Source organism: Microtus ochrogaster, linkage group LG9 (genome assembly GCF_000317375.1).
Source record: "Microtus ochrogaster isolate Prairie Vole_2 linkage group LG9, MicOch1.0, whole genome shotgun sequence".
Taxonomy (NCBI): Eukaryota; Metazoa; Chordata; class Mammalia; order Rodentia; family Cricetidae; genus Microtus; species Microtus ochrogaster.
In genome coordinates, this window is record NC_022034.1 from 20,939,237 (window position 1) to 20,953,332 (window position 14,096).

Here is a 14,096-nt window from a genome sequence, read left to right on the forward strand (position 1 = left end):
CTCTACACAGAGGCCCACAGGCCCTGAAGTTCTCTATGCAGCTCCAGTGTGAACATCTCTGCCTCCACCCACAGCAACTGTTGACTCTGATGCTGCTGGGTAGAGACCTCAAAACGCTTCCAAGTTTTTGTTCTCTGGCACATGCGACCTTTTTAAAACCACCCTGCAGCCTTGGAGCCTTTTGCAGAATGTTACAATTCGGTCAGTTATTTCCATTGGGAAGAACATACTTTTAGCAAGAGTGTTTCATTAACTCACTGAATCCTCTAAACTACAATCTGAGATAAACATATTATTTAACTTCAACTTACAGAATAGGAACTGATCTGAGAAGCTAAGTAATAGGCTCAAGGTGGCAGAGCTTGGACACACACAGGCAGTCTGGCTCTGTAATCCTAGGCCTTCACTACAATGACATAGAACCTCCTACTTTGGAACACCCTAACCATTCTTTTCAAAGGCAGGAGGAGGTGGTTTTAAAGCGAACACACCAAAGCTTTGCAATGGGAACATGTATAAGATGAAGGACTCCAAGGCTTAAGGGTTCTGGGAAGAGAGAACACTGGGAGAAGAGCATTGCAAAGGTTCTCAGGGAACCCGAAACCCTGGGAACTAGGACGGAGAGCAAACCCTGACGGTCCTGCTACCTCTATTTCTGGGATTCCAGGTGACAGACTAGAGCAAAGACTGGTGCTGGCTGGGCCTTCACAGTGGAAGTGGGGCCAAATACACACGAGCAGTCACAGTGTGCAAGTCTTCAAATTACATTCCCAGCTGCTCGAAGCCTCGGGATTTCTGCTCTTGGCAAACCCAGTCACCCATATTAGCCAAGTCACTTGTTCCTTCAGTGTCGCTTAGAGGTGTCTACAGCAGGTACACTATGATAGGTCCTCTGGGTCCTCAGTAAGTGGACAGGCCAATGAGGAAGACGGGCATATCCACCAAAAGCTATACTTCAGGTGAGACGTCCTACAGAGTGTCTGAAGGCACTGTCAGGGTAGAGGCAGAGCCCAGAGGTTTCTGGAAAGGAGTTTCTTTGGGACATGCACTCAGGATCAAACAACCAAATGTGTGCTCTAGTTCTTAGCACAAACCAGTGTGCTGAATTAAAACAAACAAAACAAAACAGTCAAGAGAGCTGCAGGAGATGTGAAGCTGGATACACATCAAGAAGGAAGCAGTTGAGCCTAGTCGTGGAGTCTGATAGTCTTGGAAGTAAAGATATGGGTGAGTCTGGCTCTCTGCAAGAAGAAAACTTATTGCTCAGGCCCAGGTCATACCTGACGGTGGTAGTGCAAGCTGTCTCAGGGGAGACAACATGACAGTCACTAAAACAATAAAATTACAAAAATGCTTAAAAGTCAGAAGAAGACAGAAAAGCTGCACTTTCCGGATGAACCCGTTTTGTGGTGAGGGTGGCAATTCACCTTCATTCAATAACCACAGAACCGACCTCAACAAACTGCACTGAAGAGTCAAGGAAGAACAGTGGGAGGAAGAGGGAAAACAGGCGTGGGCAGAGCGCAGCAGGAGACGAGTGGAAGACTCTGAATTTGTAAGCAGCGGCATGGGCTGTAGTGTGGAGGCCTAACAACAATAAACACCAAGGTATTCGCTGAAGATTTAACTGTCTGTCAGCTCTCCACAGGATGATGAAATACCTGACAACATCACCTCATGCCAAGGAAATAATTAGCTCACAGCTTCAGCTTACAGTCAGTCACCAGCCCCACTGTCTTGACCTCTGGTGAGGGAGAACATGATGGCGGAAACTATATGGTACAGTGTAAGGTTCATGCCCTGGCAGGTGGAAACAGTGAGGAAAGGGCTGGAGTTCCAGGAGAGCCTTCCAGGGCATGCCCCATGAGATTTCCTCCAACTAGGTAGGCTCTACTTCCTGTTTCGTGTTCAGTACTCCCCCACAGTGCTACCGCTTGAGGGCCTCCACCATGTGAGCCTTAGTGGTTAGCTCAGATCTAATCTGCAGCACCCATGAGCCCTTGTGACAGCAGGGCCAGGGACGAGGGCAAGCAGTCATGTGCCATGCGGTGATACGGGCAAGTGAGGCAGATTGAGTGGACAGAAGAAACAGAGACTGCTATTAAAAAAAGACGTAAAAAAGTGAAGTATCGTCTCCCTCCCATCAGCTGACTCTCTGCCTACATTCTCCATCTCACGTAGGTACAGTCTGTCACCAGCTTCCCAGGCCCCATTCTTCACAAGTTTCTCCTTTACCACCTAAGTTTCAGGGGACCTCAGAATCACATGGGCAACTACACAAGTCAGGGAGTCAGCAGCAGAGAGGAGAGCTGGGTCCTGTCTTCTGAAGGACGGCCCAAATGCTGAAGCAGTCATACTTTGTCTCAGCCTTTCCCCACCCTTGGGATCCCAATGGTGGTGTTCCTTCCCCTCCTTGACTAATGTTGCAGTCACTAACAGGCTTCTCTCTTCCTGGTTCACTCACACAGGCCATCATATACACATGCTTTCTAGATCACAGGGGTATGTACGTGGGAGACTGTACCGTCCTGCTGTTCAAAGACAGCACATTAAAAGAAAAAGAAAAGATAGATGAGGCTGTTAAGCATAGTTAAGTTGTGTCCCCTTAATCAATAAAGATTTAGAACTTGAAAAGTTAAAGACCAATTTGAAGATACCTAAGGGAAAATGAACTACCTGGCTTTCCAAAGATTTATTATCAAGAGAGTCAATTATCATACCTGTTACCATTATAACAGCCAATGAGGCCACCTGTAGCATTATCAAACAATCCAATGAGCACACCTGTACCATCATCAACAGATCCAATGAGCACACCTGTACCATCATTATCAACAGATCCAATGAGCACACCTGGACCATCATTATCAACAGATCCAATTACACACCTGTACCATCATTAGCAGATCCAATGAGCACACCTGGACCATTACTAACAGATCCAATGAGCACACCTGCACCATTACTAACAGATCCCATAAGCACATCAACAACAGATCCAGGAGCACACTTGTATCATCATCAACTGATCCAATGAGCACACCTGTAACATCACCAGGCTCCGCAGTTATTACAAATATCCATTTAGCATTATAAGACTGCTCTGACGGCAAGGCCACGGTGTCAGAATGGAGTTCTCCTTTCATCCGATAGGCAAACCTAGTGTTTAATTTTCACTGCACTTTTTAAAGATCTCTGTGAAGTGTCGTTACAGATATATTCAGTACCCACCAACTAACATTTTCCCTCAAGATAGGAAATAAGGAATGCATAAAGTCCAACACCAAGTTTGTCAAAATTTTGTTAGAAAACATTTAAAGATATGCTTTAAATCTTTATGTAAAGACAGTGCAGAATTTTATACGCACGTCATCTGTGCTGTATGTACAAAGTGAGAAACTGCACTACAAAAGGAAGGTGGCTTCTTCTGGCCCAAAGCACAACTCCCTATGGCAATTCAGAAAACCCATATTGCATTTAAACAGGCAACAAAGGACACTGAGGGCAGAAGGGAGGAAAGAATTTAACATTAAACAACGAACAGGTCCTACAGAGAAAAGTAACTTTGCATTTCTTTCCAAGTGAGTGTGATTGCAGCTACCATCAAATATTTTAAACTTAGGTAGAAAGAGGATTATTGAAACAGCTTTATCCTCACCTACATTTGAAATAGATGGAGAACAGTTTAGAGTTCAGGGTGAGTGATCAGCAAGAACTTGGGGAAGCTGAGCATCCTCTACATAGGGAGAGGGTGACTTCACACAAGTTCAGCCCTTCTCCAAGGATGCTCAGCTTGCCTTCACCTGCCAACCTGATTGGGCTTCCTCCGCAGCTTGTGGGTCCACTCCGGCCTGCAGATCTACTTGTAGTGATGCTGGTCAGCAGCAACCTGCTCACTAAATGGCAGTCAAGAAGGGACTGTCCAATGCCCGGGCTTCTACTGCTTGAGATCCTGTAAAATTTAAAGACGCTGACCAACATGACTGACTCAGAGCCATCTGCCCTCAGCTTCCAATGATCTAAGCCTACACCAAATGAGAAAGCTGTCACAGAAATGTAAGAAACAGGAAAGAGAGTGGTGGAAAGAGCGAGGAGGAAGGGCAAGGGAGAAGAAAACCATGAATGAGAAAAAGCCAGCACTGGAGGCTGGGTTTCTGACAGCCCGACATTTGTTTCCACCAGTCCGCTTTAATGGATTCCAGGTGTCTGCTGGGCAAACCTCCCTGCCGTTCTCACTGGAAGGTCATGAGAGGAAAACCTATCTTTTCCCTCACAGGGCTGTGGCTCCATGCGTTAGGGCCCAGCTACTCCCTCCCGCTTTTGATCCTCAATCTTAGGCTGCAGTTTAAAAGAGGAAAGGGCCTGAGAAGCCGCTGCAAGGAGTTGCATTTGGAGCCCCGCAGGCAAGGGCTGAGACAGGGAGGGACTACGGTGCATCTTGGTACACAGAACAATGAAACTGACTCGTTCATTTCAGGGCGACACAGCTTTTTCTTTTTTTTTCCATCTCCTTATTTAGGTGTCTTATATTATTTTACAAATACACCCTAAGATGTCAGAAGCTTGTCATCTATAAACAAGGATTTAATAATCTGTTGTAGAAGGGGAAAAAAAAAGTAAAACTACTTCTCTGTCCAAAAGTTCAACTTTTGTTCTTTCCCTCCCCAGTTCTCCCGATCCCCTGTAGCCAACTGGCTCCAACACAGGAGTGAAGTCATTTCTTTCCTCTGTGATTTATTTTCTGTCTCATGATAAAGAAGAAAAATAGTATAAGGCAAGGGAGAGGGATTCACAACAATTTCTCCTCAAAAACCTGACTCCAGAGCACCAGAGTGGCTTAAAATGGAATACTGTGCACCCAAGGCTTGCCGGTGTTGCAGTGTGACATCTTCCTGTATAACACAAATAGTAAACGTTTAGCAAAACCAACTGCCAAGTCCATAATCTCAAGAGTTTTCTGTGCATTGCTTTGTGCCCATCATGAACCATCATGGCTGCAGAGAGACATCTACATTCTACGTTTTACAGATGAAAAGCCATGTTTACTGCATCTATAAAATCGGCCAGAGGACATGTGGCTAATTACAAACAGCAGCGCCAGGGCAGAGGACAGATCTGCTCCAAGATGAATGTGTCAGGCCCGGTTTCCCTGGTTGACAACTTACGAGGAAAACCCCCAATCCCACTCCTGGGAAATGCACACTGGATGCTTCCCAGCTATCGACTTAGACTTGAGAAAATCCGTCCGTTACAATCATATCTTAAATCTCTTTTCAATGCATCCATCCCCACGTATGATTACGTCGAACACGGTAAACTCACACTTTTCTGAAGCAAGTAGACAATGGTGGTCTCCAATAAGCAAGTGAGCCTTTTGTCTGATTCGCTTCAAGTTCTAGACCACCAAGAACATATAACTGAGCAGATGGAGGTCAGTTAAGTCTAAGACTTAATGAGACACATGACACGAAGGGATGCCGCCTGGCAGACAAGCATGCTGTCATTTCATTTGCTATCATACGAAAAAGTCTACTAAAGAATTCACCTAGCCCAGGGGAAAACATGGCTGACTAAATCATGCATCTGTTCCATTCCTCCTCCTCCGTCCCTGTACGTTTTAGTGAAATTTGCTCAGGGCAGCCTCCATGAAGGGAACCTATGCGTGCACCAAACAACATAGTTCCTGTTCTCCGCCCAGTGCTGAGTGAAAAGCATCAACACAGCTCATCAAAGGATGTTTATGAGAGTACTGAGCCTTTGTGAAAATCTAGAAGGTTCTTTATGATCTCAGGGTCAGGAATAATTGTTCTTTTACAGAGCAAATGACCTGATTTTTATATTCATGGACACTCTAAACTTCAAAACTAAGGAAGCCTATCATCTTGTTGCCAAATAAATAAATAAAACAAATCAATCTCAGGGTCCTCTTATGAGTCACTCATGGTCACAGTGTGACACGTCTTAGTGACTCTTATTCCTCTCCCAGTCCGTTTCCCAGCTCTTCACTGTCATCTCCCTCAGCTACCTTCAGTTGGAGTCTTGTATTATGTTTCTTTAATTTGGGCAAAAAGTTGTGGAGGTGAAGGCACAGCACAGGCAAGCACAAGTAAACAAACAAAAACACACATACATTAAGGAACTTTTAAGAAAGAGTAATATGTGCTAATCCTAAAGTCTCTCTGAATTGATCTTTATGGAAATCCATGTAAAATTTCTATGAAACACATTTTAAAGTATCATTTCCTTGGCTTGAATTTAAATTCTTGATGGAAAAAAATTATTTTATGTGTAGTACTTCTATGGTTCTTAAATCCTATTTTGTTTAAATTGGTGTGTGCGCGCATGTATGTCCATGCCTTGGCATACATGTGGAGGGCCAGGACAACTTGTGAGAATCAGTTCTCCCCTTCCACCATGTGGATTTCAGAGTTCAGGTCATCGGGCTTGGCGAAAACGCACTGACCTCTGAGCCATCTCAAAGGCTCAAAATAACTCATTTTAATTAATCAAGCTTACCAAGTAAGATACACACAACCTTGGCATTAACAAAAACAAGAAGACAGGAAAGACTTCCTGGGAAGGATGTGGTTGCCTACACATAGGCAGAGAGAACACACAAGCAAGCGCGTCTTCCTGTGGTGCCCAGGTGTAGAGACCCATAGAATTATACACATTTCTCAACCACCCTGCCTTCGACAGACTTTCAGATTCCCTTTCCATGGTTATAGGTGGTAAAAACATTACAGCTACATCACATTTTCAATTTAACTTTTCTTTCACAGTGGCTGCAGAGACCGAATTCTTGTTTACTGTTGTTGTTGCTGCTGTTATTTTGAGACAGGTTTTTTCTGTGTAGCCCTGGCTGCTCTGGAACTTGCTCTGTAGACCAGGTTGGCCTTAGACTCAGATCTGTCCAAATCTGCCGTCCAAGTGCTAGGACAAAAGATGAGTGCCACCATGGCTGAAATTCTAAAGTCACTTTATGGATGTGAACCTTTAAATCTCTTTACTAACATACAATGGATTCAATAAACATGATGGTTTATGTTGTCAGTTTAACAGGCTCAATGAGATGAGCCTCTGGACCGCTTGTGAGGGATTCTCTTGATTAGGTCCACTGACACGGGAAGACCTACCCTTAAAAGGAGTGGCACCATTATGGACGAAGGTTCAAGATTGCATACAAGGGAAGAGGCTAGCTGACCATGGGCACCCATCATCTGTGACCAGCTGCTGGTTTCCTGACTTCCTCATCATGATGAGCTGTACCCTCAGACTATGATTCAAAGTAAACTCTTTCTTCACATTGCTGCTTCCCAGGCGTTTCATCACAATGAGGAAAGTACCATAGCTTTAACACCAAACCAAAGACACCCCATTATTATTTTCCCTCAAGCTCTCGTCACAGCCTTAGCACTAGGTTCTTGCACACACAAAGGATCCCGGAGGTCAAATACTGCCTGTTTTAAAGGAGCAGTGTCAAAGGCAAATGGAGAACAATTTGAATAAAGGTGATAAAAATCTCTGAACAAAAAACTATTTCCTTCTTAAAAACCTATAAATAACTATTACACACCAATCAGGGCCTACGTCCTAGGTGAAAACAGCAGAGGCAATAATTAGCACCAGCTGTCATTATTCTTCCAGCCTTATTACATGACAAGAACTTTCAGAGGACTATGTACTGGTTGCCTCACTTAATCCTATCAATGACCCTGTGCAGTAGACACGCTACTGCTGTAATGCTACACGCCAGGGTTGCTAAGGCTCAAACTGAGAAGTTTATCTGAAGCGATACAGAGCTCAGGATGTGGGCAGAATGACTCTAGAGTTGGCCCCTTTGCACTGCTGCTCCCATAAGTCATGAATGAAAACCTTACTGCATTATCTGCATGTTCAGAAGCACCCACTGTAAGATTCCTCATCCCAGGAACAAACTGAAAAACTGCTGGGCCATTTCTTCAACCCTGCATCCACATCACTGGCACAGTAGATGCTCAAAGTGTCATTTGATTAGGGGGAAAAATATAATTTAGTCTGTTTTCAAAAGAAATGTTCTTTAAGGAAAATGGAAAATATATTCTACATATGAAGCCACCATAGGGATTTTTAATTCTGTGATATTTATTATTGATTTTTTTTTCTGAAATGGATAAGGGCACATTATATCCAAACTAAGACAATGACAACTCTCACAGTATACTTTTTGTATTTAATGAGGAATAATATTAAACTGAGCAATTTAAGGAAAGGTAACTGGAATATAAAAATATTTAGTCATGTTTTAACTTGCATAAAATGATGATGTTCAACCACACACCTAAATGAATGTGTAAGAGTCTAGGTTTGAATGCGGCTATTTGTAAGTAGCCAACATTTCTATAAGAGCATTAAAAATCACAAGAAAGGGATCAGATATCTAGAACTAAAACCCAGATATCAAAATTCACTTTCAATTTCTAACTCCAGCTTAGCCTGATTAAGAGAAAGTAGTCCTACTAAGTGACAGACTGGCTTTGGTCACCGGGTAACAGTTAGGAGATCTCTTCCCAACTCTGTCAATCGGTAAATCTGTACTTGCAGAGACTATGGGAATGCTAAAATTTGTACTTGAAATTATTTATTTTCCTTCTTCTGTCAGAGAAGGTATTTAATCCTAGTGACAGTGTCCACTCATTAAATACATATACCCAGATGTGTATACTATGAAATTGTACTGGTCTTGTGCAATTTTACTAAGACTGTTATATTTGTGTTTAAAAATTTCAATACAAAGACATCTTTTAATCTCCTAGTCTGTAGTGTGATGAAACAGGCTTTTTGCAGTAACTGTTTTTCTGGGGTATTTCACAAGCACCAGCATCTATGGAAGACATGAAGGCTATAATAGAGCAAACAGAGACAAAAAGGGATTGCTTTTTGCTCTACCTAGTATAACATTAAGTTACTGTTCCATTTGATAACGTCATCTTATTGCTCAGATTATCAGGCGAGTTTTCATACATACTTCATTTTGTTTCTTGGTGTCAGAACTGGAATGCACTCTGATGCAGGTGACTCTAAGTCAGAACACATGACACACACAGATAAAGTCTATGTTTGGTCCAACCTAAAATATCATAAGCTTCAGAATGACGACATGTATTTATAGAATAACTACATAATTTTACAAATTACAATACCGCTGTTCTTCCATAGTTTTGTTCACTATGAGATGTCAGACAGTTATCACAGGGCTGTAAATTGCTACTCCTCTTCTGTCACACCAAGATGTGTTTCATGTAAGATACACTCACCCACAGGACTGCTACAGATGTCTCTAAGCCTTTAAAACCAGTCCTTTCCAAGCCTACAACAAGTGGCAGTTTACATAGTTTTAGGACCATGTTTCATACAATTTGTCAGCATTTTTAGTAACTGAGCTGTGAATGTGTATTAAGCTAGAATTTGGGAAAAAAATACCTAATGGAATCCCGAGTTTAGTCAGCTCAAACCTTATCTTTTAAAAAGCAGATAGATAGAAACATGAATTATAAACAAATTTAAGTAACCAAAAGGAAACAGGAAGTTGGCTCTTGAATCTTAAACTCCTGAAAAGCAAATCATGAGCTAAGCAGATTTCTTCACATGTGTGTACTGTAGCACTGGCTTTCCCACAGGGTTGGGCCCTCTGCTGATTCTTAAATAGAATCTTGTTTATAAATTGCCAGTCAATCCCATCACAATGACTTTTATCTCCTTATTATCAGAAAGTGCACATAAATGCTAATTGGTAAAGGCCTTATAGGCAAAACATTTCAGTCAATTTGAGGTGTCAATCAAAAGCCCAACAGGAAACAATAAGAAGCAGTCATGTATCATGTAAGTGGTGTTCTGCTTCAAGAAAGAGCATGCACAGGGTCACAACCAAGTTGAAAAGTCCATGAGCCTAGTGATCCTGTAGTCACCCTAACATCAGCACAAACATCTTTGCTCACATGTTCATGGGGCTGCTGGTGTAAAGAAGCCTACAACACTGTCAATCATAAAAAAGTTAGCACATATAACTGTCTATAGGGCACAATGTCAAATAAGCAGCTATGATACTGATTTATGGGTTTATGAAATATGATTCATTGTTATTTTAGAGGGTACTCCTTCCACTTACATACAAAACTAACCATGGACATGTATACTGTGTTATGCAGGCAGCAGCCTCTTAGGTTTAACACATATCTTGCGCTTGAATTCATTTTACACTATTTGCTCATCCTGGCCCTAGAAGCAATAAGCTACATCCTATATAAATGACACCTAGGTATATGTTAGTTACACAAGGTCAAAAATCACTTAGTGATGCATTCCTCAGAAGATGACTCCATCCGTAACTGTAAATGTATGTTGAACAATGCAGAAAAAACTCTCAGCTAGTAACATGATACTGGTGGCTCAATTCTGCACCACCACCACCACCCCCCTCCAGCACACCTTTGGTTAAGCTGCCTTTCAACATGCTCCTTCTAAATTGAAACATGTTAGGTCTTTTGAAACTGTTAGATATCCTTCCTTCCTTCCTTAAATTGAGACAGAAGCTCAAGTATCAAAAGACCAGCCTCATATTCACTACATAGCTAAAGATGACCTTGACTTTCCGCTCCTCTATCTCCATCTCTTCTGTTGGATTTAGGAGCATGTAACACCACCCCTACCTTTTGGGTGGCAGGAGCAACCCCAGGACTTCATACACACGCATGCTAGGCAGTCATTCTACCACCAGAACTAGATCCTTACCACTTGGATCATTCCTTTAAGCGACAAGGTTAACACAGTAAGAAGGAAAAGACAAAAATCTACCAACTAGGCTGCGCTGCCATCCTTTCCATGTAGTCTTTGGCCATGTCTCGGGCTTCAATGTTCTCAGGATACAGCACGCAGAACATTGCCAAGGCACCCAGGTTATTCCCGTAAATCTCATTCCAGCGAGCACTATACTCCTTGTGATCCCAGGGAGGGAGGTATTCCAGGGGATTAGACAGCATGGTGTGCACAGCCTCTGTGAGCCGAGCGGCGATATGCTCATGGGAACTGGCAGCCCTTAGCTGGAGCTCCGCCACCTCTCTCCTGGAGAAGTACAACATCGGGTGGCTGTCGTAGTTGGCATTGGTGAAGGGAATCATAACCTCCGGGTTCTCGTCGGTAATGTAGGCTGACACAAAGCAAAGCAAATATATGAAAAACACACTGGGGGCACCCCGTGTGTGAGTCCTCATCGTGACATCAGATCTCCAAAGCTCCAAGGCAGCCAAACCATCTTCGAACGATCCTACGGGAGACACATGACAGAGTATGTCAGTCACGCCTGGTGGAAGTGAACAGCAGACAGCTATCTAATTTCCTCTAAACATTGGGAAAGTAATCTTAGGAATTTTTAACATGCAGCAAAAAGTTAAATTAGGGAGAAACTTGCTAGAACCCAGTGAGGTATGATTTTATAGACACAAGCACACTCTAGCAGATGGAATTCATCAAGAAAACACAACTATGGACTCATGGGGAAGGGAAAAATACGATGTTTTTCTCATAAATTATCAGGAAGAAAAGTTGAGATTTTTATAGTATTTTAGACATTAATACATAAACCACATAACCAAAAGGCTGTGGTAAACCATCTGTCTTCTGGAAATCTGAGAAGGCATTGAGAAATGGGGAAAATCCTGTGTTTCTTAATCCAGCCTCCTTCGCCACAATGATGTCCCTCTTCTTTACATTTTACACTCTGAACCAGGCATTGGATCAGCATGTCTGTGGGAGCCTGTGTGGACAAAAAGGTTTGAGCAAGATTGACCATCTCTTTGTGGCGGCAGAAGGTGAGCTGGAGAAGACAGAAGAATCTGCCCACAGCTCCCTGGGCTGACATCAGCTCCCCCGAAGTCCAGACTCAGGGCTCTGGGACTGGGAAGTTGGCATGCCTTCATTTAGAAAAGAAAATCTTGGTGTGGAAAGACTGGATGACTAGTGGATGCTCTTTCCCTCATTATTTCCAACCTCTGTATGATTTTTCATTTTGCATGTAGGATTTTGGTGCCACTCAGGAAGTTAGATCATTGAAACAGCCTCACATATTTCCTTATCTAGTTGTTCTTCTTTATAGCGCTTTCTTCCCCCCCGCCCCCGCAGGTGGCATATTTGTGCACTAGCAAAAAGAACAACCTTCAAACAGAAGCACACACATGCACAAAGGAAAAAGGACACACACACATACACACACACACACACACACACCCTCAGCATTGTCTATGTCCCACATCTGGGATAAAGCAGGCATAAAATCCCTCAGAGAAAAAGTCAGGGAATTCCTAAAATTCTTATGAGGGGAAAGGTTAGAGAAAGCAGGCCAGAAAAAAAAAAGTTTTACGTAAATAATGAACAGTGGTTTTCAATTATTAAAAGGAAAAGCTGATGGTGAACCCAAGTGAATTTTTTTCCAAGGAAAAATGGCCTCATCCCAGACAGATGAGAGAAAAATAAAAATGTGATACCAAATTCAATCCACATTCTCAACTTGCTCCATCCCCCACGGAGCAGAGCATGGCATCGCTTGCGGCTTTCTTATTTTGGTAGTTTTTATTCTTTAGTGTTCTTAGAATATAAATACATACATGAGAAAACGTAATGGCAGGGGTTTGGTGACGCGTTTTAAGTTCAAGAGCAGAATTTCTGATGAATAAGAAAATATGAATATAGTCATACTAAACCAGATCTATAAAAGAGGAATGACTCCTGGGCTCTGGCAGTATTATGTCTAGCACCCAACGCTTCGAGGCGGCTGGCTAGATCCTTCAAGGTCCGAAGACCCAGCCAAAAGAAACAGTCTTCTGTGGTTACACTGAGGAGGGTGTAGTCTCTGGCAGCGCAGAAGTGGCTGGAGTAAAAGAATGCTCATCCCATTCCCCCACCCCCACCAGGGGATTGCCTTTTGCTTCCCTCAAGAGAACAATACTGCTAGCATTTTTTTTTAAAGCACGTGTGTGTATGAACCTTCAAAATCAAGACAGGATGCTGTCATCAGTGCAATTAGCACAGTGGGGAAAGCAGGCATCCCAGGTGAGGACAGGTTGGAAGCTCTTTTTTAATTGGCCCCATATGCACACAGTTCCGATTCTCTCAAAGGCTGGGTTTTTCAGAACATGGTACAGCAGGAATGGGGTGACTCAGGCTACTCGGGAGAGGGAAAGAAGATTATGTAGAGACCAGAATTTTTCCATCTCAAGTTTTGGTACAAACATTCCCTCAACATGACAAAGCCTGGTAGGTTTTATTTGCTGTTTCCTCTTCCCCGCTGCACACCACAGACTACCTAACCTACCCAGGCAGTTCACCGAGATAGCAGAGGCTATTTATCCTAGAGTCCTGAAAGACGGTGGGTGGACATATCCTACTCAACCAAACTCATCTTCTGACCCCAGACACTTTTGCTACAATGCCTCCAGTTATTCCAGACTTGCCAGCATCTGCCCAAACAATAAAAGAGGTTCCAGAAACAAACAGAGCCCAGTCAAGACTCTGGATGCTATCTCCTTCTGCGAACTATTTTCGAAGCTTCCTCAGGTACTTCTCCTCATTCACCAGAGGGCAGAAGAGCAGAAAGGCTGGGATTTGCTACCCTTTAAAGCCTGCTGGGGAAATCACTGAGGCCAGTGCAGAACCCACAGACATCTGCACAAAACACATCAGCGGATGGGCTAAGGAGCAAGGGCCTGGCATTTACCAGCCACAAATTACACGTTGCCTTCCTAATGTCTCATACAATGTGCTGGGTTCCCACCATTCTCCCAGCTAACAAGACCTTCCTTTACCTAGCCACAGCTACTCCTAGGCTGGCACAAACGAACACGCTAGCCGGGTTCAGCTGTCTACACATCTAGTCTCCCAGAAGCGGGGAATGCTTTCTGCACATGTGGAGCCCAGCACTGAATCTGGCGCCTGAATATTCAGATGCCACCTCAGAACTAAATTCCAGCTTGGGACTTGGTAAAGTCTCACCACTAAAATGAGCGAGCAGAAATCCTGTTCTTTCTCATATGAAGCCAAGGCAAGTTTAAAACTTTCCAGAAAGA

The 14,096-nt window shown here is 43.2% G+C and overlaps 1 protein-coding gene across 4 annotated transcripts in view; it reads right to left on the bottom strand.

Moving 5' to 3' along the window:
* Nucleotides 1–14,096, bottom strand: part of Dse (dermatan sulfate epimerase) — a 140,242-nt gene that overhangs the window by 21,158 nt on the left and 104,988 nt on the right. For 3 of the 4 annotated variants that reach the window (XM_026787408.1, XM_026787409.1, XM_005363520.3), the window contains exon 2: nt 10,834–11,302. In XM_026787408.1, coding sequence (XP_026643209.1) covers nt 10,834–11,302 — 469 coding nt within the window. Of the gene's footprint in view, nt 1–10,833; nt 11,303–14,096 lie in introns of those variants that run through there. The other variant, XM_026787410.1, reaches the window with a different exon arrangement.